The sequence below is a fragment of the Chlamydomonas reinhardtii genome, chromosome 9, assembly GCF_000002595.2.
Source record: "Chlamydomonas reinhardtii strain CC-503 cw92 mt+ chromosome 9, whole genome shotgun sequence".
Classification (NCBI taxonomy): domain Eukaryota; kingdom Viridiplantae; phylum Chlorophyta; class Chlorophyceae; order Chlamydomonadales; family Chlamydomonadaceae; genus Chlamydomonas; species Chlamydomonas reinhardtii.
This window is the reverse complement of record NC_057012.1, coordinates 5284028-5310141: the sequence shown is the minus strand read 5'-3', so window position 1 is coordinate 5310141 and position 26114 is coordinate 5284028. Positions and strand designations below refer to the sequence as shown.

The 26114-nt window shown below is 64.3% G+C and overlaps 1 protein-coding gene across 1 annotated transcript; it reads right to left on the bottom strand.

Moving 5' to 3' along the window:
* Positions 1-9867: 9867 nt before the first annotated feature.
* Positions 9868-11129, bottom strand: CHLRE_09g399775v5 (uncharacterized protein). Its single transcript, XM_043065948.1, has one exon. It carries the CDS (start codon positions 11022-11024, stop codon positions 9885-9887), a length of 1140 nt encoding a protein of 379 aa, XP_042921360.1. The 5' UTR covers positions 11025-11129; the 3' UTR covers positions 9868-9884.
* Positions 11130-26114: the final 14985 nt, after the last annotated feature.

Sequence of the window (26114 nt, the reverse complement as noted above, 5' to 3'; positions counted from 1 at the left end):
CGCCGACCTAGCCCCCCCCTCCCCAGCAGGGGCGGCCCAGGCCCACCCCGGCGCACACGGTGCTGCTGCACCGGAAGTCCCCGCTGATGGGGCAACGCAACCCTCCCTACGGCCACCGGCCAGAGCCCGCAAGCCGGCTACAACACGCCGGCCACCACAGAACCAAACACGCGCACGGCGCGTTACAAAACATGCAGCGCAACGCGCACGCATTGCAGAAACTACACGCACTACCCCTGAGGACCTACTCACCGGGGACCGCGCCGCCATCAACCATGCCCTGCGGCTCACCAACGGCGATGAGAGCCTGCCGGTGGGCACGCGGGGGTACAAAACGGCATGCTCGGTATTCCAGGCGCTCGCCAAAGACATGACAGGACACGTGCGGATCTGCCACCCACACCCCCAAGACCCACCATCTTTTGCACATGCTGTCGAACCACGCCAACAGCGCCGTGGGCTACCACCCGCCCTCACAACCCGCCTCACGGCTAATGCTGCCAACCCCGAACCCAACGCCATAAACGAGTACCTGAACAACACAGGATTGCCTATGGAAATCAACCAGGCTGCCGCGCACAACGACCCCATGGACGTCGACGGCCCGACGCCGCCCCTGACCGCCCCGGCAGCGCAAGCTGCGGGAGGCCACGGGGCCCGTCCCAGCTGGCGACTGGCCCGCGCAAGGATCACACACGATCTAGTCCCACGGCCCGCCGACAACCGCACTAACGGTGACACTCAACTCACCTACGACCTGGACAATGACGGACAGGAACTGGCGCAGGTCCTGCACAGCGAAAACAAACAAACTGTCACGGACAAAGAACTGACACGGAAGCGCAAAGCCAGGGAGGACACCTCTGGGACACGTGAGAAATACTGGAAGGTGCAGTGGAAGCCGTCCATTTGCCCGGCCGGCATTGTCTCTGCTTTTGTTCGCATGGGCTACGCAACTATCCAGAATGCCAGGTGCTACAAGCACCCTCTTGCGACGCGCCCAGGCCCACAACCTGCGCAGACCGAGGCTGAGCCTCCGGCTGAAACCCAAGCCCACGCAATCTCACCTGAAGAGCCTGCCCCAGTTGCAGAGCCGGCAGCACCGCAGCCCACTGGGGCCCCCCTATTCTCGTCCTGGACGACCAGACTCCTGCGACATGTCACGTGGGCGCCGAGCACGGACCGCGAACGGGACCTAAAACACAGCCCACAATGGGAGGAGTTACTGGAGGAGTGCAAAACCCGGCTAGCAAACGGTACCAACCAAGGCCCGCGGCCCCGAACAGTGCGCCCCGCACCTGATCGGAACCTTAGCGCCAGACAGCGCCAAGGCCGCCACGACGCCGAGCCCCTGGATACCGCATCCCGCGCGCGTGACATCCGCACGACCACCACCATCACCACAAGCCCGTGCAACCCCTACAAGGACATCGTGGCCCCCGGAGCATACACAATTACCACCACTGGTGGCACCCGCCGTGACCCAGCTGAGGCGCACGTCCATGACCCCAGTGGCCGCTGGCTGGGCACCATCACCTACCCCCGCCTCCTTACCCTGTGGGAGCGCTTCAGGCACACCGGCAACCAGCGGCCCAACGCCTTTGAGGAAGCGGTCGCTGCCCTCATCATGCGCTACCGCTATGACCCGGCGCAGCAGGACCGCAAGGCCATGCCAATGCACCAGGTGTCGCTGCCGGCAGGTACAGTAGCAGCCATTGTCCAATGCCTGCGGGTCACACAAGCAGTACACATTCGGGAAATGTTTGCGTCCCCACTAAACTCCTCCACTGCAGCCCACGAATACTGGACACGAGACCCTGCTGATGGGGCCTTTGGCGCACTGCACGATGCCTACCAGACCGCATGGACCGGCTTGCAATATGCCCACCCCCCCTCTACCCCCCACGATGCACGGAAGGCGCTCATGTGGGCCCTCGCATGCGCCGAGGCTATGCGTGACTCGCAGGAACCAACCCTTACTGTATTGGCGCTTCCCAAAGCGGCCACTTTCCCCCACACGCAGTGGCTTCAACACCCACTTTGCCACGAGCTGGCCAACTGGTCCGCGGGCACCGCGGGCCTTGACACAGGACTTGGCACCGACACCCGGGCTGAACGCCAGAAGGGGCTCCGACTGGTCATTGTTGGGAACCCCGCCGGTCTCCAGTGCTTTGCCCCCCGCCTGAAACGGCTCGTGGACACACTGAAACGGGGGGCGAACGCACCCACGCACATCAGCGACCCGCGCACGTGGACACACACGGCCACGGCCCCAACCTGCCCGGCCCTCCCAAACTCACTTCTAAAGCAAGCCAAATACCAGCACGCTAACCCAAAGACGATACACGCCATGGCTGAAGAAACACGACGCTTTCCTAACGCGCGATTCCAGACCCACCATGCTCTGGCCCACGACGTGAATGGCACTGTCTGGACAGATGGTTCGGTAAGCAAAATCAAAACTGACAACGGCAAAGAAGTCCAGGTTGCCGGCGCCTGCGCCTGGTTCAGCGATTCTCGCGTTGTCTACGTGAATCCAAATGGCGCTGGGTGCACAAACACTATTACGAGAGCTGAACTGGCAGCAATTCGTGCTGCGCTCGCAGAATTTGGTGGCGAGGGTAAAGAATTTGCAAATAAGAAGCTCACTATTGCATCAGATTCTGTTGCAAGCTTGTACCTAATCAAACGAGCAATTAACGAGCCTCGGCGACTGCATCTGAGTAAACATCGGGACCTCCTGGATTCAGTCGTGGCATTGCTCCATGCACGCCACGCCCGGGGCGCACCCACCGCTCTGATTAAAGTGATCTCGCACACCGGGCTACACGGCAACGAGGAAGCCGATAAAGGGGCGGCTGCCGTCGCCACCCAGGAAAAACCCGCCGATGTATCCGAACCGGCCGACAACGACCCGCACGCCCGGCACTGGTGGCCGACCTTCACGGTCACCAGAGACGACGATAGCACAGCCACGCACTACGTGTCGGACCTAAACCGGGGCCTCACCAGGGCAATGGCCCCCAGCTGCCGTGGTGGATACGCCAACAAAACCCTGTACACTGAAAAATGGGCCGAGGCAGCACCCAGCCTTGACCCACGCGCCAGTAACGCGTACATGACGAACTCGGACGCCAGCCACGGCCTACGCCGGTTCATACAGAATGCTCGTCAGGGAGGCCTCATCTGCCCGGCACGGCTGGCTTTGTTTAAACTACGAGACAGCGACAAATGTGGTCTCTGTGCCCACACCCAGCGCAGCCGCGGATCTGACCCAGAGCGTGGCACCGCAGGTCACCTTGCCGGCCACTGCGCGCACCCCCTACTCGTTGGCGCTAGGATAGCCAAACACAACACTGCAGTGCGGACAATTGCCGAATGCCTACATCATGGTCACAACGGTGGTGGCTACATGATAATGGATGCCACCTCCCGAGCTGAACTGCCTGAGTACTGTGCGGGCATGCGGCCGCCGTCCTGGCTCTGCCCGCAAGTGCCCGCTGCAGACCTCAACAGGATGCGGCCTGACATTCTGTTTATCCCGAACCTTCCCCGGTCCGAAGCAGAACGCTTCATGACATCCCCACCAGCCAACAAAGGGGCCTACCCAGTGTACATCCTTGAAGTTGGATACACCTCTGACCTGCACCACAGCGAGAAGCTCATTCAAAAACAAGCACAGCACGCCACCCTTGCCACTGCCATGCGAGCTGCAGGGTGGACTGTGCACTACGATACTAAACACGTTATTACACTGGGCCACGGTGGCACTGTCCCCCGTACCCTTGAAACTCTCCTCAAAGACCTAGGAGCCAAACCGCAGGCAGCCAAGGCCTGCTGCACACGTCTCCACATGCATAGCGTCACCACACTCCGGGGCACCGCAAACCTGTACTACCGACTAGAGCGAGAGATGGGCATTGTCAACACCCGATGCCGCCCGGGAGGCCGCACCCAGGGGACCGCCAATGGCGGCCCCCGCGCAGGGGAGCCGGGGTAGGGAAATCAAGTTTTCCGATGGTGGGGTGAGCTTGTCTCACTCCTCCTTAAGACACGCGGGTACCTGTGCCCTGCGTAGATATTATTATTATTATTAAAAGCGGCACTGCGTGTGGAGTTGATCTGCGGGCACTCTCTGTGCCACACTGTGTTGCAGGTGGAGCATGGCGCGGGTGACGGCACCCAGTCTGCCCCCATCGTTTAAGGCCTGGACGAGGGCCTTGCCTGCGCGGCGGACATATAGCTCGCGGATGCTACCTACCCCCAGGCCAAGGGTGTTAGTGGGCTGGAGGATAGCGCGGGTGGGGAAGCCGCGTTTCAGGCCGTAGCACATCTTTGCAGTGCTTGCAATGAGCGCATCGAGGCTGGCCACGTCGTGTGTGCTGTACGGCATGAATGGGAGGCTGTAGGCCACTGCTGGGTGGATGGTGAATTGTATCATCCGGAGTTTCTGGTCCGGTGTGGCGAGTGATGTGGCGATGCGTTGCCCTCGCTTCTTAATTTTTTCCCGGATGTACTGCACTTGTGCACTCCAGTCTAGGGTAGGGGTGATGTGGATGCCAAGGTATTTGTAGGATTCATGGGGGGGCTTGTATGGGATAGCGGTGCCATCTATGCGGATTTGGCCTTCAAGCATTCTGGCGAGCGCTGCCTGGTGGGGCTTGCTGCGGGGGCCACCGAGGGTGGGATCGGCGCGGGCGCGGCCGTGGAGTATGCCTTGTAGTTGGCATTTGGAGACGTTGACTTTGAGGCCGCCCCATGCTGCGTATTTCTCAATTTTTTCAACTTGGATTCGTAGGTTTGAGATTTGGGTTGTGGCGGTGACTAAGTCATCGGCGAAGGCGCCTGAGCTGAGGCTGTGTTTATCATTCTCGGCTTTGGTGAGACATCCGTATTGGTATCCGCGCCCGCCAACATGGAGCCACCGGAGCAACGGTTCAATAAAGATGATGAACAGTAGTGGTGACAGGACATCGCCCTGTACCGTGCCGCGTTGGATAGGGATAGGGGGTGTGGTTCCATGTTCAGTGCGCACGCTGGTGGCTGCCTTGCCGTATAGGTCCCGTACCACCTCAATCAGATCGGTGGGGTAGCCTAGGTCGTGCATGACAATGAGCAGTTTGTCGTGGTCTATCGTGTTGAATGCGGAGGTAAAATCAATGTACAGTAGGAAGAGGTCGCGTCCGGTGGTGGCGGCGTCTTCTATGGCGTGGAGTAGATTTTGGACTTGCCGTTCGGTATTGCGGCCTCTGAGAAAGCCTTCTTGTGACTCCGTGAAGATGTGGGCTTGTTCGCTAAACAGGGCGGCATTCACAGTGATGAGGGAGGTATACAGCTTGTAGAGGGTGTTCGCCAGCGCGATGGGCCGCTTATTCTGTATCAGCAGGGGGTCTCCTTTTTTGGGTAAGAGGACGGTGTCGGACTGTGTCCAGTGTGTAGGGATGTGCGCTTTTACCCACATGAGAGTCATGAGTTGGTGTATGGCTGTTTGTAGGCTGGTGGGTATTGTCTGGAGTAGTTCGTTCGGTATTACGTCGGGTCCCGGGGCCTTGCGGCGAGACAGGTGGTTGACGCAGCCAAAGAATGTGGTGCTGTCAGCAATACCTGGCAGTAAGGTGGCGGGTGCGTCGGTTGGCTTAGATAGGGCCGGCATTCGGTCGGGTGCGTCGGGCCGGCTCCAGGGGTACTGTTTCGCGCTGTCGGGTATGTTGTATTGTCCTGTGCGGGGGCCGTTGATGGGTAGGAGTTGGGCGGTGAAGTGCTGGTGGATGCTGTTTAGAATTTTTTCGGGCTTGGTGTGGACTTCTTTGGTGATGGGGTCAGTGAGGGCGGGCGTGCCACGTGGCTGGTCCGTCTCATCAAAGATCTTCTGGTGTGCACGCTTTGGCTGTGTTGCAACCAGTCGTCGGAAGGCGCGGGCTGTACGTTTGGTATTGAGTTTTCTTGCTTCCTTTTTTGCGGTGCGAAGGAGGGTGCGTGCGTTGAGTAGCTGACTCCTGATGGCGGTGGGTGTGTCCTCGTCTGCGGGGGCCGGGGCAGGTGTGGGGCTGGTGGTGTTGGGCGGGGGCGTCGGGGTGGGGTGAGGCGTGGCGGTGGGTGGGATGGCGCCCGCTGCGTTTGTAACAGTAAGGGCGGCCGTGAGTTTTTCTTTGAGTTGGCGGGTGGCATTCAGGAGGCGTGTCACGGTTTTGGACGTGTGGCGTCGTGGGCTTGTAGTGCTGGCACGTGGAGGTTTCTTGTCGCAGTAGGTTTTGAGAACGTCCAGGCACTTTTGGAGAATGGTTTCGAGTGTGTTGCTGATGGACGTGGTGTCGGCAGCACTAACTTCGGGGAGGGCACGGAACTCCGCAGGGCTTGGGGTGTTCCGTTCGGCTTGGGCGGGGGTGAGGCCGGCAGGGTATAGCTTGTTGGTGATGGCGAGGTGTGCGGGGTGTAGCGTGTTCAGTAGGTCGGCGATCTCTTGTCCAATTGTTTCCTCCATCTTGATGCGCGCTTTCTCGCGTTGGTCTTTGGTTGGTGGATGGTAGTTTACCCATGCGTCAGGGTCGGAGGGGGCGGCAGGTGCCGTGGGGAAGGGGTAGAGGCGGAGGGCAGCGAGGGGGACGCTGGAGAGGAGGGCACGGTGGTCGAGGGCATCACCGCATTCATGCACTGCTTCCTGTCCACCTCCTGTTGTAGTGATGGTGGCGTGTGTGTGGTGGCTTACTAGTAGGTCGTCAATGCGGCTCATGTGTGGTGCCGTGGCTTGATCTTGTAGGTACGTGTGGGGCCGGGGGTGTTCGTGTGTGCGCAGTGTGAGTGGGTGCAGGCCCGCCGAGGTGGTGAAGGCAATGTGGGCGCGGTCCGTAGCGTTCAGCTCGCCCGTGCTGCGGTCAGAGGGGAACAGCACTGCGTTCCAGTCGCCTCCCATAAGGAGATGTTCTTTAGCGGCTGTCGTTTTGGCCGCTTGGTCAGTGCAGTATTTGTAGATTGCAGCGCGGGTGGTGTCATCGCTGGGGGCGTATATGCCGATGGCGTGTACTGGCGTGCTCTGGGGTGGCGCAATGCGTATGTGGCAGACGTGGCCTGCCAAGCGTGCGTCTGTGTTGTGGGCATTCATGTCCGTTGTGCCAGACGGGCGGCTAAAGCGGTGGGTGACACCGACCATGACGCCGGCATGTGGGCGGGTTCCCTCTCGTGGGTTGTAGGGTGCGTTGCTGGTGTAGGTTTGGTAGTGCGAGGAGAGGCCCTTTTTCGCACTGCCCATACTGTAGTGGAGGCGGGTGGGAATTTTGGTTTCTGTGAGGAAGAGGATGTCCGGGGTGTGTGTGGTGACCGTGTGGAGGATGCTTTCATGGTGGCTCAACAGTTCCCTGGTGTTGAGGGTGAGGACAGAGATGCGCCCGTCAGGGGGTTGGGAGGGGCTGGTCTGGGCTTGGCCGGTTGCGGGCTCGCTGGGTGTGGTTTGGAGTGTGGCCTCGTGTTTCCTCTTGTGCGCCATTGCTATGGTGATCTGTTGGGGCTTCTTGGCTGGTGGTGGTGCACTGGGGGCGCCTGTGCTGAGCTTGCGTAGTTTCGGCAGGGGGTTATGTGTACGCCTAGCGGGGCGTTTTGTGGGACCCGCTGGTTTGGGCTTGGCGCGTGCGGTTGTGTTGGTCTGTGTAGCGGGACCAGGAGCAATTGTAGGTGGGCCTGGCGGTGGTTTGGTCGTAACGGGGGCAGCATTGGGGGCAGCGGCGGGGGTAGTAGAGGGGTTATGCGGGAGGGCTGCGGGCAAGGGGTTGGTTGTAGTTGCAGTGGGTTGCCCAACGGTGTGGCCATCTGGGTCGTGTTTGCGTTTGGTGCCTGCCTGCGGGCGGGTGCTGGTGGCGGTGCGAACAGGGGTGAGGCGGATGCCCTCGTGTGAGAGTGTGATGCGGGTGGTGGGGGGCTTGATTGTCGGGATGTCCCGGATGTTGAAATCGGTGGAGATTTCAGGGTGCCGTTGGTAGGTGAGGGTTAGGGCAAGGCCGCGCCCTAGGTCCGTCCATCGGTAGTATCCAGGTTGCACCGTGTCGGCATTCGTGAGGGGAATGGCGCGTGGTGCGTTGGAGTCATGCAACCACCAGCGGCTGTTTGCATGTTTCACGGTTCGGGCGTGGCCACCTTGGATAAGGATAAAGCCAATGTGGCGGGATTCAGAGGGGAGGGCATTGAGTGCGTCATGTTGGGGTAGGCCGCCAGGGAAGGAGCATGCCGTGAGCTGTACGTGGGGGATGGCTGGCAGGGGGGAGCAGGTGGTGACTTTGAGGCAGTGATTGAGAAGGCCATAATCTATACTGTTGGCCGTTAGGTACGTCGCCCATGTAGGCACGGAGGCCGGGGATTCACGGTGGAGGAGCTGACACACCCGTTCCCATTCGGCATGTATAATGGCGGGCGTGAGGAGGCGTTTTCCAAGCAGGTTGTTAATTGCGTGAATGAGACAGGAGCGGTTGTCGTGCTGTCTGTCGTGTAGGTGCATTGCTCTGACAACAGGGGCGGCTGATTTGAGGCGTGTGCTCTTGCTGCCGGCGTGTCTGTTCGGTGTGGCGAGCATCGGTGTTGGTGGTGGTTGGCGGGCGCACCCGCGAGCGAGCATGTAGCTGAGAGTCCACAATAGAACAAACGCCATACTAATTGCTGTGCTGCTGTTTATGCTTGGCTTGTGTTGCTGTTTACTCTCGGCTTGCTCTGCCGCGATGTCCCAGCTTACTTCGCCAAGATTGCCCAGCGTGATGGCAGGGAAGGTGTTGAGAGTGTTATTCTTATAGTGCTCATCGAGTGGACCTGATTTCGTGCAGAGCAAGCCGGGATGCTGAATCTCGACGCGTCCCTGCTCTGCTCTACTGTTTCCCCAAGTGCTCTGGGCAGCGAGCTCAAAATGGAGGTTGTTGCTGGTTTTGCTCGTGGGTGCGCATTGACAGGGCGGCTCTGAGCTCAGGCATGTCCTGAGCTCGGTCGTTGCCATCCAGCTCGCTATTGCTGGCTGGGTCCATTTGCGTGGTGGTTCCACGGTAATGGAGTTGGTCAGAGTGCCAGTGTGGCGAGGGGTCGGTTCCCCTATCTCTGCCATTTTGTTTCGCCAAGGGCAGCGGGTCGATTGTGCCAGGCACAGCGAGCCGAGCTTTTCTGCGTGGGTTGCCAGAGTTTGCCAAGTTGGACCTCGTTGCCAACAGAGTTGGCAGCAGGGAGCGCCTGCCCGAGAATGGTCAAACTGGTCAACTTCCACCGCGCTCAGGGCTCGCGGCCAGTGGCAAACTGCAAACGGCATGCAGAGGGTTAGCAACAACAGTACAGCAACAGCTGCACGCTTCCGCCTCCTCTTTCGCCGGTCGTCAACCATGCCAGCTTGGTTCGCGTCCATATCGCTTGTGGCGAGCTCTAGATATGTATGGCTACATTTCTAGTATCTATAATGTGAAAAACGTTCCTCCAAGAGCCGCCCCGTGTAGTGGACGTAGGACACAGCCCCCGCAGCGTTAGCCACCCACAGCTGGTCCAGGCTAACCCGCCACTGTGGCGGCGCCGCTGGCGGCTGAGTGGCTGGCTGCGGTGGATGCTGTTCCACGCCCGCGCTCTGCATGTGGCCGACCGCGGCCGCCAGCCGGGCAGGCAGCCCCGCTGGCGCCGGCGTGTCGCTGTACACCCACGCCCACGTGGTGGCGGAGTCCGGGCGCACATGAGTAAGCAGCGCCCGGGTGAGCATCTTCCAGGGTTGCCGGCCTGGCTGGGCAAGGAGGGCGAAGGTCTTAGCTTGCAGGGCAGACAGGAACGCAGGCAGGTCGACGTGGTTGACACCCCCATCCTTGTACGGCAGACAGGCCGTTTCCCGCTTTGGCAGCAGGAGCGCGTCTGCCCCTGTTCAACCTTGTAAGGATGATTCCTCAAACAAAAAATGGGAGCGGGTTCCCGTGCGACACCAGGCTGGCGTCCTCAGCGTGCATGGAGCGCGCAGCAAAGTGGTCCACCAGGTCGGTGAGTTCCTTCAGCTGCGCAGGCGACGGGTTGAGGAAGCTGAAGTGGTAGGCCAGCTTCGCCGCCAGCACCTGCTTCGCAATGTGCACACGGCCAACAAGAGTCAGAGACAGGGCAGCCCACAGACGCGCCACAAACGCCATGCCGCGAGCCCGCCGGGTGTACAAGTCAGCTGCAGCCGCATCCGAGTCCCACGACAGGGGCACACCCAGGTGCGTCACGGCGCCAGTGGTAAACGGCACCCCCGTGTGTGGGCAAGGGCCCGTCAGGTGCGCAAACCTGCCAAGGCCCATGGCCTTGCTCTTGTCCGGATGGACACGGGCGTTGGACGCGCGGCAGAACAGCTGTACTGCCCCCATCAGGACCGGCCCGTCCACCGCCGGGTCGCGCGCCGTGAGGGTCGTGTCGTCAGCGTGGTGGGCAGCCGGTGGCGCCTGCTCGCCGCTGGGTAACAGGGGCGTGCGCAGTGCCCCTTGCTCCACCTGCCGCCGCAGAAAGGACGTCAGTGGCTGCATCTGGATGACCCACAGGGGTGGTGAGGCGGTGCTGCCCTGCGGCAAGCCGTTCAGCACTGGGAAGGCGTCAGAGAGCATCCCGTTCACACACACGCGGGCAGAGCCGTTGGCAGTGAGCAGGCGGATCCAGCGCAGCATGCGCGGCCCAAACCCAAGTCCCTCCGCGGACGCATACAGCCACTGCCGGTGCACCCGGTCATACGCCTTTTCTATGTCCAAGAAGTACAGCGCACCACCCTGCCGTGGCGTGCCGTCCGCGCCCACGTCCAGGCGCATCCATTCGATCAGGCCTTGGAGGTACAGCGCGTTGTCACCAATCCAGCGGCCGGTGATGAACGCGGTCTGCAGCTCATCCACAACTGCATCCAGGGCGGGCTGCAGGCGGGCGCTGACAGCCTTGGACACCATCTTGAAGTCGCAGTTGAGCAGCGTGATGGGCCGGTACGACGCCAGCTCGGCGCGGTCCAGGCTTTTGCCCTTGTAGATGAGGGTGATGATGCCCTCCCGCCAGGAGGCGGGCAGCGCCGCCGCCATTGTGGAAATGCTGCGCCGCCGTGGTGGTCAGCTGCGCCGCTGCACGCTGCCACTCCGCCTCCCGCTCCACCAGCCGCGACTGTGCCGCCGGCTGGGTCCCCGAACCCCCCGCCTGCTGTGCTGGCGCTGGGCACGGCATGGCTGCAGGGCGGGCCGGAGCCGGTGGTGCGGCCGGGTTAGCCGCGGTGATGGCCCGCCGCACGTCCCGCACCGTGTAGTCCGCCAAGCTGACACCCGCAATCCGGCAGTGCTCCGGGTGCACCACCACCCCAGCCACCGGTGCCAGGAAGTACGGCGCCCGAGGCCACGCCCCCGCCCGTTCCCCTGGTGATGCTGCATCGTACGCCGCCCGCTCTTCAAAGGTCCACAGGTGCCGCGGCTTGCGATGCTGCAGCACACAGGCAGGCTGCCACGCCCCATCCACCGCCGGGGGCAGCACGCCAGGCCATCTGGCCCGTTTAGTTTTCTGCTTGTGTCTCCTCTGCCGGTTCTCCTGGGGTGTTGCTTAAGCAACCGACTTGTGGGGGTGGGGTGGGTTTGGGCGGGGCGGGTGCGTAGCGCTGGTGTTTCTTTTTCTGGCGCGCGGTGGTGGTGGTTCTTGCGGTTAGGCTGTGGTGTAGGTTGGTGCTTGGGTTAGGTCTGGCGGTGTTTTTGTGCAACCCCTCCCGGGGGGCGGGGGGGCCAGCCTCCTGCTCTGTCTGCCGGGTCAGGGTGGGGTGGGGTGGGATGGTTGGGGGTGTTTGGTGGCGGTTTTCGAGGTGTTTGTTTTCTGTTTTTCTTCTCTTTTCTTCTCTTCTTGCCCTGTCAGGGTTCTGGTCTCGGGGACCAGGCTGCTTTCAGGCAGCAGGGGGGCAGCGCGTCTGCCCCTGTTCAACCTTGTAAGGATGATTCCTCAAAAAAAAAAAGCAACCGACTTGTGGGGGTGGGGTGGGTTTGGGCGGGGCGAGTGCGTAGCGCTCGTGTTTTCTTTTCTGGCGCGCGGTGGTGGTGGTTCTTGCGGTTGGGCTGTGGTGTAGGTTGGTGCTTGGGTTAGGTCTGGCGGTGTTTTTGTGCAACCCCTCCCAGGGGGCGGGGGGGCCAGCCTCCTGCTCTGTCTGCCGGGTCGGGGTGGGGTGGGGTAGGTGGGATGGATGGGGGTGTTTGGTGGCGGTTTTCGAGGTGTTTGCTTTCTGTTTTCTTCTCTTTTCTTCTCTTCTTGCCCTGTCAGGGTTCTGGTCTCGGGGACCAGGCTGCTTTCAAGCAGCAGGGGGGCAGCGCGTCTGCCCCTGTGCAACCTTGTAAGGATGATTCCTCAAGAAAAAAACGCTGCCGGGCTGGCAGCGAGGCAGTGGCGCCACGGAAGGCACGCCCCCTGCGCGGCACGAAGGCAAGACTCCAGCGCGGTCGTGTCAGTAGCGTGGGTCTCCTGCACCATCGCCACATCCGCCCCAACTTGCTGCAGGTGCGAGACCAGCGCCCGCGCCTTCAACGGCGAGCCCAGGCCGTTGACATTCACTGTCAGCAGCCGAAGGTTCGCCGCGCCCACTGGTGGCCGCATTATGAGCCCCCGCCGGCCACGGCAGCGCCGTGGCGGTTGCGGTTGCTGTTGCTGATGTGGCGTTTGCCGCGGCGGCAGCCCCCCTGGCTGGGGGGCGCGCCGCCGCTGCTGGTGCTCATGCTAGCGGCGCCTGAGCTGGCGCCGCCGGGGCGCAATGGAGCGCTGCCCAGGCTCATGAGGCTGGAGGTACTGCGGCTGCGGTGCTGGCGTTGCCGGCGGCTGGGCCCGCTGGCCCCGCCGGGGTCCGCCGGCCCACGCTTAGCGGACCGCAGGGTGCGGGCGTCTAGGAGCACGTAGTCCATGTAGGCCGTCTGCACCTGCTGCGCGGCGTCATCCAGCTGCTCCGTCACGTCGGAAGGCAGGGGCGTGTCTGCAGACTGGGCTGAGTATAGGCGCCACCAGCCAGTGAACTCGTCGTGCAGCTGTGCCAGGACGGCGGTACGGCCGGCCGGCACGCGGCAGACGGCCCAGTCCGGTACGATGGCGCCCTGGTCACGGAGGTAGGCGAGGAGGAGGCCACCAAGCGCATCGCGGCCAAGCTGAAACAAAACTCATCTATCGGACCCCGTCACCGGACCCCTCTGCGGCGGCGTGCAGATCCACCGGAACCTTGCGGTCAATGGCCGCCAGAAGCTGTTGCTGCGACGCCATACAGACCGGCTGCACGCGGTACAGGCCGGTGGGGCTGGTGCTGCTGTACATGGCTGCGGCGGCTGCGAAGACAGTGTTGCGCGTGCCCGGCCCCGTGAGCGCCACAGGCGCCGGTTGCCCCGGCACCTTCAAGTGCGTGATGGGCTCCTGCGCGCCGGCTGCTGGCTCGTCAGCCTGCCGATGGAACCAGCGAGTGCCCCGCTCCCCATGCTCCTCCATCAGTGCAGCGCGGGCATTGTGGCTGGCCGCTGCGGCAGCTGCCCGCTCCTCCCGCACCGCCAAGTTGGCCATGGCCGCAGCCTGATGCTGCGCGGCGCTGGCACCCGGCCGGTCGGCCAGGGCAGCGGCCGCGTCTGCGGCCAGCACCACGCCATGCAGCCCGTCCCGGGTCTGGCGTGCATGCCGACGGTGGATGCTGGTGGCGGCCTCCCGAAAGAAGAACTTGTCCGCCTCCCATTGCGTGCAAGCGCCGTCACCTGTACTGGCCACGGGATTTGCGGCAACGTGCGCCTCCAAGCGCTGCTCGAGCTCCAAACGCAGCGAGGGGTGAAACAGCAGGTACGTGGGGAAGCGCCACTGCTCCCGGTGCGCATGTGGCAGGTCGGGCAAGGACAGGGTGAGCAGCACCCCATTGTGGTCCCCAGGCGCCCCATACGTGCGAGCGACATCCACCACCCACGGCGCCGCGGTGGCACTGACATACCACCGATCCAGGCGTGCGGGAGTGGCCGGCTTGGGCGTGGCCGGATTTTTTTTTTTTGAGGAATCATCCTTACAAGGTTGACCAGGGGCAGACGCGCTGTCCCCCTGCTGCCTGAAAGCAGCCTGGTCCCCGAGACCAGAACCCTGACAGGGCAAGAAGAGAAGAGAAGAGAAGAAAACAGAAAGCAAACACCTCGAAAACCGCCACCAAACACCCCAATCCATCCCACCCCACCCCACCCCGACCCGGCAGACAGAGCAGGAGGCTGGCCCCCCCGCCCCCCGGGAGGGGTTGCACAAAAACACCGCCAGACCTAACCCAAGCACCAACCTACACCACAGCCTAACCGCAAGAACCACCACCGCCGCGCGCCAGAAAAGAAAACACCAGCGCTACGCACTCGCCCCGCCCAAACCCACCCCACCCCCACAAGTCGGTTGCTTAAGCAACACCCCAGGAGAACCGGCAGAGGAGACACAAGCAGAAAACTAAACGGGCCAGATGTGGCGCTGACTAAGCGGGCTCCAGTCCGCTGCAAGACGCGCTGTGCAGGAAGTCCCACAGCCGCCCAGGCGCTGCCACTCCAGCCAGAGCTAGTACTCATGGGCGCCAGACAAGCTGATGACGATAATACGCCACGCCAGCGCCTGAAACGAAATGCTGCCCAGAAGGAAATCTAGGGGGCCTGCACAGGTGATGCAAGCGTCAGCCGCAAGTTCAACTTCGGTGACCCACCCTGAACCTCCTCCACTTCACAAAGCGCGCCACCCGCCGTCCAGATGGCAACAAAATGCTCCAGCTTAGCCGCCTTGAGCTGTGCGGTGAGAAGCTGAGTGGGCAGAGCCGACAGGGTTTCAGGGGTTAGCGTGGCGGCAGTGAAACGCAGCTGCATCACCCTGCGCAGCTCGCTGACCACCTCCCGAACCACATGCTCCGACGTCTGCTTAGCAGGCTCGCGGGACCAGTACGCACACCAGACGGCGTACAAGAAGGTGGCCCGCAAAGTGCTCCACAGCAGCGCTCCCGCCCCCCGCGGGCCTGAGGCCCACATACCCATGCGGTCCCCCAGCATGAAGCCCGCGTCCGTCACTGGCGGCGCCGCTGCCTGGGGCGCAACACAGGCCCACAGCTGCTGCAGCCACGTCCTCGCCTGCGCATAAGCTGGACACTCCAGGAAGATGTGCGTCAGGCTGGCCCACGCCCGCGGGCCAGGTGGCCCGCAGGCGGGGTGAGGACAGTGCGCCCCCAACCCCCCGCACCCCGTGGTCACCCGTGGCCGAATGCCCTTGCCCGCCCTGTACAGCCCGCAAGGCAGGTAAGCATGTTGCAGCCGGTACACAAGTACCTTTGCCCCCCGACTGGCGTGGCTGTCCCACAGCCTCCGCCACGTACCCCGCAGAAGGGACGCATCCGGGGGCGGCATGCGAGGGTCGCCCTCCACTGCCGCCGCTGCTGCCGCCGCCGCCGTGGCAGGCCCCGTGCTAGGCCCCGCCCCGCCCGCCGCCTGCTCCTGCAGCCGCGCGGACCGCCGCGGCCCCTCACCTGACTGCTGGGACGGGGACGCATACGACTGCAGTTCTCTCGCTGGCGTGTTCTGCAGCCCGGCTGCCGCAGAGGTGCGGTGGAGCCAGGGGTCCAGAGCCACCGGGTTATTGTGGAAATGCTGCGCCGCCGTGGTGGTCAGCTGCGCCGCTGCACGCTGCCACTCCGCCTCCCGCTCCACCAGCCGCGACTGTGCCGCCGGCTGGGTCCCCGAACCCCCCGCCTGCTGTGCTGGCGCTGGGCACGGCATGGCTGCAGGGCGGGCCGGAGCCGGTGGTGCGGCCGGGTTAGCCGCGGTGATGGCCCGCCGCACGTCCCGCACCGTGTAGTCCGCCAAGCTGACACCCGCAATCCGGCAGTGCTCCGGGTGCACCACCACCCCAGCCACCGGTGCCAGGAAGTACGGCGCCCGAGGCCACGCCCCCGCCCGTTCCCCTGGTGATGCTGCATCGTACGCCGCCCGCTCTTCAAAGGTCCACAGGTGCCGCGGCTTGCGATGCTGCAGCACACAGGCAGGCCGCCACGCCCCATCCACCGCCGGGGGCAGCACGCCAGGCCCAGGCTCCAAGAGCCGCCCCGTGTAGTGGACGTAGGACACAGCCCCCGCAGCGTTAGCCACCCACAGCTGGTCCAGGCTAACCCGCCACTGTGGCGGCGCCGCTGGCGGCTGAGTGGCTGGCTGCGGCGGATGCTGTTCCACGCCCGCGCTCTGCATGTGGCCGACCGCGGCCGCCAGCCGGGCAGGCAGCCCCGCTGGCGCCGGCGCGTCGCTGTACACCCACGCCCACGTGGTGGCGGAGTCCGGGCGCACATGGGTAAGCAGCGCCCGGGTGAGCATCTTCCAGGGTTGCCGGCCTGGCTGGGCAAGGAGGGCGAAAGTCTTAGCTTGCAGGGCAGACAGGAACGCAGGCAGGTCGACGTGGTTGACACCCCCGTCCTTGTACGGCAGACATGCCGTTTCCCGCTTTGGCAGCAGGAGCGCGTCTGCCCCTGTTCAACCTTGTAAGGATGATTCCTCAAAAAAAAAGGAGCGGGTTCCCGTGCGACACCAGGCTGGCGTCCTCAGCGTGCATGGAGCGCGCAGCAAAGTGGTCCACCAGGTCGGTGAGCTCCTTCAGCTGCGCAGGCGACGGGTTGAGGAAGCTGAAGTGGTAGGCCAGCTTCGCCGCCAGCACCTGCTTCGCAATGTGCACACGGCCAACGAGAGTCAGAGACAGGGCAGCCCACAGACGCGCCACAAACGCCATGCCGCGAGCCCGCCGGGTGTACAAGTCAGCTGCAGCCGCATCCGAGTCCCACGACAGGGGCACACCCAGGTGCGTCACGGCGCCAGTGGTAAACGGATGCGTGTAGCCCTTGGCGCCGCCACGCTTGCTCGCCCAAGGGTCCACCAGACTGAACTGGGCGAGGAGGCTGGCAAGTTGCGGGGCACCTGCAGCACGTGACGGGCTAGGGGCCGCCTCCTGACTGGCATCGGTGACACAGTTCCAGTCCCCACCGACAACAAGCACCCTTTTTTTTTTGAGGAATCATCCTTACAAGGTTGAACAGGGGCAGACGCGCTGCCCCCCTGCTGCCTGAAAGCAGCCTGGTCCCCGAGACCAGAACCCTGACAGGGCAAGAAGAGAAGAAAAGAGAAGAAAAACAGAAAACAAACACCTCGAAAACCGCCACCAACCACCCCCATCCATCCCACCCCACCCCACCCCGACCCGGCAGCCAGAGCAGGAGGCTGGCCCCCCCGCCCCCCGGGAGGGGTTGCACAAAAACACCGCCAGACCTAACCCAAGCACCAACCTACACCACAGCCTAACCGCAAGAACCACCACCACCGCGCGCCAGAAAAGAAAACACCAGCGCTACGCACTCGCCCCGCCCAAACCCACCCCACCCCCACAAGTCGGTTGCTTAAGCAACACCCCAGGAGAACCGGCAGAGGAGACACAAGCAGAAAACTAAACGGGCCAGATGTGGCGCTGACTAAGCGGGCTCCAGTCCGCTGCAAGACGCGCTGTGCAGGAAGTCCCACAGCCGCCCAGGCGCTGCCACTCCAGCCAGAGCTAGTACTCATGGGCGCCAGACAAGCTGATGACTATAATACGCCACGCCAGCGCCTGAAACGAAATGCTGCCCAGAAGGAAATCTAGGGGGCCTGCACAGGTGATGCAAGCGTCAGCCGCAAGTTCAACTTCGGTGACCCACCCTGAACCTCCTCCACTTCACAAAGCGCGCCACCCGCCGTCCAGATGGCAACGAAATGCTCCAGCTTAGCCGCCTTGAGCTGTGCGGTGAGAAGCTGAGTGGGCAGAGCCGACAGGGTTTCAGGGGTTAGCGTGGCGGCAGTGAAACGCAGCCGCATCACCCTGCGCAGCTCGCTGACCACCTCCCGAACCACATGCTCCGACGTCTGCTTAGCAGGCTCGCGGGACCAGTACGCACACCAGACGGCGTACAAGAAGGTGGCCCGCAAAGTGCTCCACAGCAGCGCTCCCGCCCCCCGCGGGCCTGAGGCCCACATACCCATGCGGTCCCCCAGCATGAAGCCCGCGTCCGTCACTGGCGGCGCCGCTGCCTGGGGCGCAACACAGGCCCACAGCTGCTGCAGCCACGTCCTCGCCTGCGCATAAGCTGGACACTCCAGGAAGATGTGCGTCAGGCTGGCCCACGCCCGCGGGCCAGGTGGCCCGCAGGCGGGGTGAGGACAGTGCGCCCCCAACCCCCCGCACCCCGTGGTCACCCGTGGCCGAATGCCCTTGCCCGCCCTGTACAGCCCGCAAGGCAGGTAAGCATGTTGCAGCCGGTACACAAGTACCTTTGCCCCCCGACTGGCGTGGCTGTCCCACAGCCTCCGCCACGTACCCCGCAGAAGGGACGCATCCGGGGGCGGCATGCGAGGGTCGCCCTCCACCGCCGCCGCTGCTGCCGCCGCCGCCGTGGCAGGCCCAGTGCTAGGTCCCGCCCCTCCCGCCGCCTGCTCCTGCAGCCGCGCGGACCGCCGCGGCCCCTCACCTGACTGCTGGGACGGGGACGCATACGACTGCAGTTCTCTCGCTGGCGTGTTCTGCAGCCCGGCTGCCGCAGAGGTGCGGTGGAGCCAGGGGTCCAGAGCCACCGGGTTATTGTGGAAATGCTGCGCCGCCGTGGTGGTCAGCTGCGCCGCTGCACGCTGCCACTCCGCCTCCCGCTCCACCAGCCGCGACTGTGCCGCCGGCTGGGTCCCCGAACCCCCCGCCTGCTGTGCTGGCGCTGGGCACGGCATGGCTGCAGGGCGGGCCGGAGCCGGTGGTGCGGCCGGGTTAGCCGCGGTGATGGCCCGCCGCACGTCCCGCACCGTGTAGTCCGCCAAGCTGACACCCGCAATCCGGCAGTGCTCCGGGTGCACCACCACCCCAGCCACCGGTGCCAGGAAGTACGGCGCCCGAGGCCACGCCCCCGCCCGTTCCCCTGGTGATGCTGCATCGTACGCCGCCCGCTCTTCAAAGGTCCACAGGTGCCGCGGCTTGCGATGCTGCAGCACACAGGCAGGCCGCCACGCCCCATCCACCGCCGGGGGCAGCACGCCAGGCCCAGGCTCCAAGAGCCGCCCCGTGTAGTGGACGTAGGACACAGCCCCCGCAGCGTTAGCCACCCACAGCTGGTCCAGGCTAACCCGCCACTGTGGCGGCGCCGCTGGCGGCTGAGTGGCTGGCTGCGGCGGATGCTGTTCCACACCCGCGCTCCGCACGTGGCCGACCGCGGCCGCCAGCCGGGCAGGCAGCCCCGCTGGCGCCGGCGCGTCGCTGTACACCCACGCCCACGTGGAGGCGGAGTCCGGGCGCACATGGGTAAGCAGCGCCCGGGTGAGCATCTTCCAGGGTTGCCGGCCTGGCTGGGCAAGGAGGGCGAAAGTCTTAGCTTGCAGGGCAGACAGGAACGCAGGCAGGTCGACGTGGTTGACACCCCCGTCCTTGTACGGCAGACATGCCGTTTCCCGCTTTGGCAGCAGGAGCGGGTTCCCGTGCGACACCAGGCTGGCGTCCTCAGCGTGCATGGAGCGCGCAGCAAAGTGGTCCACCAGGTCGGTGAGCTCCTTCAGCTGCGCAGGCGACGGGTTGAGGAAGCTGAAGTGGTAGGCCAGCTTCGCCGCCAGCACCTGCTTCGCAATGTGCACACGGCCAACGAGAGTCAGAGACAGGGCAGCCCACAGACGCGCCACAAACGCCATGCCGCGAGCCCGCCGGGTGTACAAGTCAGCTGCAGCCGCATCCGAGTCCCACGACAGGGGCACACCCAGGTGCGTCACGGCGCCAGTGGTAAACGGATGCGTGTAGCCCTTGGCGCCGCCACGCTTGCTCGCCCAAGGGTCCACCAGACTGAACTGGGCGAGGAGGCTGGCAAGTTGCGGGGCACCTGCAGCACGTGACGGGCTAGGGGCCGCCTCCTGACTGGCATCGGTGACACAGTTCCAGTCCCCACCGACAACAAGCACCCTTTTTAGCTGATAGAGGTTACATGTGGGACGACAGCCGTGGACTAGCCAGGGCCCCAAAAACGTACGAGACACGCACGCTCACCCGAGGAGAGATCCCCGAATGACCCCCATGCTCCTCGCCTCCGGAGAGGGGAGGAACCCCAGGCCCGGCTCACCGCAAACGCTAGCGCTGCTCACCTAAGCCGTGGGTCGGCGTCATAAGACTACCTCTTGCGAGTCCCTAAGCTGACAAGCTAGGGTGAGGCCGGTGGCGAGTCCGCTGTTGGCCCTACCAAGATAACCCCTCCAACATCATCTGACGCTAGGAATGGGTGCTGGTTCGGGACAAGGTCCCAGCGGCGCGGAGGCCGACGCAGACTCACAAACGCAGCTAGCCGTGACCAGAAGTCCGCAATCACCTCCACACCTATCCTTCGCACGACAGCAACCTCCGCAGTCCGGTCTGCAGCATCACGGCAATCAAGCGTAAAGGCGCTGTCGGCCGTATTCCAGGGCCGCCACAGCAGCCAAGCACACGATGTCCCACACCGCCTGCGATAGCCCTGGTGGCGCCTGTACTAACCACAACTGGTTCCGTGTGATGTCCACATTCGCATGCTCCCGCATCACATCACGCAGAGCCTCCGCCACCACACAGTCCCAGAAGTGATGAACCCTAGCCCCAGCAGTCATCTGAGTCCCACACGGGCATTTCTCCACGCGTCCATCTGCGGCCCACGCCGCAAGCATCCCAAAGCCCGTGAACCCATTGACTGCCAGACGCCAGAGCGGTTCCTTGTGTCGCGGCTCCCACACCAAAGCCCACAGCCGCGCCAGGGCCGCCCGCAGTGCATGAATCGCTTCCGCTGGCGGCGCGGCGCCGCTGTAGGCCTCTATCTTGGATGAAGGCCAAGTGACGCACGCGGAGCGCGTCGTACGCAGCAGGCGCAGGTTGAAGCTGGGTGGCCTGCTTCACCGTAAGGGTCAGCAAGGGCACGTCAGCCGCGCCATGCCGCCACCCCAGGCTCTGCGCAAGCAGCAGCCATACCTGGGGGGCAGGAGGCGCGGAGGCCGCGCCGCCAGGCGCATGCAATGTGGCCGACGCCGCCGCCCGCCACGCCGCCGGTACACGGGCCAGCAGCGCGGAGAATTGGGCAGCAGCATCCGGGCCGGACTGCAGCTCCGGCGGCACGCGCGCCATATCCGTAATGCGCAGGATGGGGCGCAGGACGGACCGCTTGTACTGTATAGTGCACCGACGCGCGAGGCGCGGCCCGAGCGCACCAGCCGGCTTGGAAGCCACCAGCTGGCGCACCGCGGCCAGCGCCTCCCAGCACCGCACTGCCGTGCCGAGCGTGAGCAGACCCGGCAGCGCCATGAGAGCTGGGAAGTCACGTTCCAAGCCACCCGCCTGAAGCCCCGCCGCAGACGGCAAGACTGGATTGCCCCAGAGCGGAAGTGCAAAGCACCAGGGCCCTGGCACCAGCACAGCCGGGCGTAGGATTGTGACCGGAGGCAGGTAGCTGAGGGCACCCAGGAGGCGCACGAGGGCCGGGCAGGTTGCCGCCACCGTCTGGCCGAAGATTGCACAGCCATCGGCAGCGGGTCCGACACCGCCGGCCGCCCGCTGCATCGTCAGGACGCAGAGGGGGTGGGCGGCCGTGTGTAGCTGCTGCACCAGGGCGGTGGCGGCGGTCGTCCACGGCGGTACGTAGGTGCCAGCCGCAGAGCCGTGCATGTGCTGCAGCCAGCGTACAGCCAACACAGCGTGTCGGGCGCGCACGTGTTCCACCACCGGCAGCAGTCCAAAGCCGCCATCGCGCGGCGGCAGGGCGACGCAGTCGGAGGGGAGGCCGGGAAGTCGGGCCCGGCCAGCACCTTGCGGCGTGGCAACGATGATGCGGCGGTCCACAAACCGCACAAGCGTTTTGAGGAAGTCTGCCAAAACCGTCTGCGGCGGCAGACCCGCAAATTCCATATGGTAGAGCACACGGCTGACGGCGTAGGAGGAGGCACAGAAGCCACGGCCAAAGGCAGTTAGGGGGAGGCCGCAGAGCGTCCCCAGGGTGCCAATGGCAGGGGAGAGGGAAGGAGCCCCCTGGGCTGCAGCCGTGCCAAGTGGAAGGTCGTAGAAGACCACACCCAGCGTACGCGAGTGCGAGACTACGCGCAAGCCATGCGCCATAGCAACTGTGTTGGGCGGGGCAGGCGCGGCTACGGCACCGCCAGCAGCCGCGGCGGAGCCGCCGGCCGTCACGCCACCAGTGACCACAACACCGGCAGCTGCCCAAACCGCGCCCGCCCGAGAAGGCACCGCACCACCGGCCGCCAAGATGCCCCCACCAGAGTGGCTGGCGCCGGGGCCGCCGCCAGCCACCGCGCCACCAGCCGCCGCGCCGCCGGTAGCCATGCCGCCGGCAGCTGCCACACTGGTCGCCGCCACGCCGTGAGCGGCCATGTTGCCAACCGCTGCGCCGCCAGCCGCCAAGCCAGCAGCGACAGCGCGGGCGGGAGCAGCAGTGGCGCGGCGCCGTGCACCGATGGGCAGAAGCTCCACCTTGTCGAGGTTAAGGCGCTGCCCAGAGGCGGCGCGGAAGGTCTCCATAGCTGCCAGGAAACCAGGCACGTTGGCCATCCGACGCAAGAACGGCGCAGCGTCGTCTGCATAGGCTGTAGCGACGAGGCGGATATCCGCCCAGGAGACACCAAAGCCCGCGCGGTCGAGGTAGGCGAAGAGGGCCTGGGCCGGCGCCAAGTACAAAGGAGGCGCCAGCGGGCACCCCTGCCGTACGCCCGCAATGATGAGGACGAAGGCCGACAGGTAGCCGTTAGCCAGGGCGGCAGAGCGCGTGCCCGTAAGCAGCAGCTTGACCCAGGCCAGGAAGCCACTGCCAACGCCCATGACTGCCAAGCACCGGTACAGGAAGTTGCGGTCCAGGGTGTCGTAGGCTTTGTAGAAGTCCAGGAAGGCCACAACGCCGCGGTCAGCGTCAGCGGTGCTGCCCGCAGCGCCCCCGCCACCGCCACCGCCACCGCCGCCAGGGCCACCGCCTTCGGCCACCCGCATGAGCTCCGGCAGAAGCTGCAGCAGTAGGACGTTGTCGGCGATGCGGCGCCCGGGCAGGAAGGCTGTCTGGGCGGGGTGGATGACGTTGCTGAAGACGGGGATGAGCCTCCTGGCGAGGACGCGGGCCAGCGTGCGGTAGTCCGTGCCGAGCAGCGTAATGGGCCGATACGACGAAGGCTGCAGGGGGTCCCCGGGCTTGCTGAAGCATGTAATGACGCCATCGAGGAAGCCGCGTGGAGGAGCACCAGCAGCAAGGGAGGCCGTGAACACACGCGCAAGCACGCGTGCCGTGGGGCCCCCCAGTTCCCGGTACAACTCAGCCGGGATGCCGTCGCGGCCCGGGGTGCTGCCAGCCGGCGCCGCCGCCAGGGCAGCCTCCACCTCAGCTGAACTCACTGTGTCGGCGCCAAGCCGCACAACGTCCTCGTCAGTGCAGCGCCGCCCAAATGCTGCAAGGGCCGCAAGTACGCGGTCACAGGCGTCCGGGTCCGTGGCCACCGCAGCACTGATGCGCCGCCAGTAGCCGACAATATGTGTGGGGATTTCGGGAAGGGAGTCACACACACTGCCGTCCGGGCGCCGGATTGCCGCAATGCGCGCGGCGCCGCCAGGGGGCCGCACAAGCCGCGTGATCGCAGGCGAAGCCGTCTCGCGGGTGCGCAGCCACTGGAGGCGGGCGGCACGAGCGTGCCGAGCGACCGCGCGCTGCGCCGCTGCGGCAGCCGCGGAGCGCGCGGCGACGGCCGCAGCAGCAGCCTGAGCAGCATCGGGGCCTCCAGCCTCTACCACCGCTAGGGCGGCCGCCTCAGCAGCACGGGCCGCCGCCTCCTCCGCTGTCTCCTCCAGGATGCGGCCACGGGCGATGCGGTTAAGGCGGCCAACCGTGCGCACCAGGTCGCGCTTGTAGGCCACAAACCACCGCAGCAGCGGCGCCGGCGCCTCGGGGGCGGCGGCACAGGCGCCGCGGTTCCAGTCGAGCAGCGAGCGGCGCAGGTCGGGGAACGCGAGGTAGGCATCACTGAGCCACTCATCTACACATGCTGTTCCAAAGTGTGCCTCCTGGCGTGTTTTTGGGGTCTGGCGTGCGCCCCAGCCCGCTTTCAAGGCTGCGACCAAGTGTAACTGACTTTATGTGCCCTGATGCCCAACCCAGCTCCGCGCCATTTATTTTTGGGGGCGTTTGCTGTGAGAAAACGCTGGTCAAAGAAGATGCACTTTGTGGGGTGGGTGAACGAAACGCGTTGACTCGTATGTGAAAGAATAGCCAGCTCGCCCAGCACCTTTACTTTTTTGCAAGCGCCAAGATCGGCCGAAGGGATGCGAAGCGCGGGACCGGTTTGCCCCCCATTGTGCAATCTCCCCAAGGCGCACATGCGCGATGCATAGTATATTTTGGATAGATCGGAGTGATCTGTATTATCTACATGCGAAAGGTTCCCCTGAAGCGCAGCGAGCGAGCCAAATGCACCACCAGCAAGCTTGCCCGCGGACGCGATGTACTGTGCATCACTGAAATCATCGGATGTATTGATCAAGTATCTATTTTTAGAATTAATTATGTGCGCATAGTGCTCCTTGCTGACTGATTGACTGACAATTTAAGACAACCTCCATCGCTCGATCTTTGCGGTCTGGCACTCGTCATAATATATTTAGAATCTCTTTATGTTGCTGGTGTGCTGGCCGCGGCAATAGCCCCACACGTGCCTGACCGCTTTGCCGGCCGTCCGTTTGCGCGCTAGCGCCCTCAGTCGCCCTCCTGTATGGGGGCCGAGCAGGGCCGAGCGCCCCCCGAAACCCCTCTGGCCCCTCCCCTTGGCGTACGAACACCGCCCGTGCTTGTGCGCTGGTGCCTGCGCTATCGTGCGATGCTTGCATCCCGTGCGGGGGGAGGGAGTGCCCCTCCCCCCAACGCCCCCCCTCCCCATCGGCGCAAACTGCCGCAAAGATGAGTGGCCAGGGGCTGAGTTTTTTGAGGAATCATCCTTACAAGGTTGAACTGGGGCAGACGCGCTGCCCCCCTGCTGCCTGAAAGCAGCCTGGTCCCCGAGACCAGAACCCTGACAGGGCAAGAAGAGAAGAGAAGAGAAGAAAAACAGAAAACAAACACCTCGAAAACCGCCGCCAACCACCCCCATCCATCCCACCCCACCCCACCCCGACCCGGCAGCCAGAGCAGGAGGCTGGCCCCCCCGCCCCCCGGGAGGGGTTGCACAAAAACACCGCCAGACCTAACCCAAGCACCAACCTACACCACAGCCTAACCACAAGAACCACCACCACCGCGCGCCAGAAAAGAAACACCAGCGCTACGCACTCGCCCCGCCCAAACCCACCCCACCCCCACAAGTCGGTTGCTTAAGCAACACCCCAGGAGAACCGGCAGAGGAGACACAAGCAGAAAACTAAACGGGCCAGATGTGGCGCTGACGAAGCGGGCTCCAGCCCGCTGCAAGACGCGCTGTGCAGGAAGTCCCACAGCCGCCCAGGTGCTGCGACGCCAGCCAGAGCTAAAATACATGGGCGCCAGATAAGCTGATGACGATAAACGCCACGCCAGCGCCTGGAACGAACCGCCGCCTAGGGGGCCTGCACAGGTGATGCAAGTGTCAGCCGCAAGTTCAACTTCGGTGACCCACCCTGAACCTCCTCCACTTCACAAAGCGCGCCACCCGCCGACCAGATGGCAACAAAATGCTCCAGCTTAGCCGCCTTGAGCTGTGCGGTGAGAAGCTGAGTGGGCAGAGCCGACAGGGTTTCAGGGGTTAGCGTGGCGGCAGTGAAACGCAGCTGCATCACCCTGCGCAGCTCGCTGACCACCTCCCGAACCACATGCTCTGACGTCTGCTTAGCAGGCTCGCGGGACCAGTACGCACACCAGACGGCGTACAAGAAGGTGGCCCGCAAAGTGCTCCACAGCAGCGCGCCCGCCCCCCGCGGGCCTGAGGCCCACATACCCATGCGGTCCCCCAGCATGAAGCCCGCGTCCGTCACTGGTGGCGCCGCTGCCTGGGGCGCAACGCAGGCCCACAGCTGCTGCAGCCACGTCCTCGCCTGCGCATAAGCCGGACACTCCAGGAAGATGTGCGTCAGGCTGGCCCACGCCCGCGGGCCAGGTGGCCCGCAGGCGGGGTGAGGAC

Coding starts and splice junctions, on each gene's coding strand:
- CHLRE_09g399775v5 (XM_043065948.1), bottom strand. CDS start 11,024: ATGGCGGCGGCGCTGCCCGCCTCCTGGCGGGAGGGCATCATCACCCTC.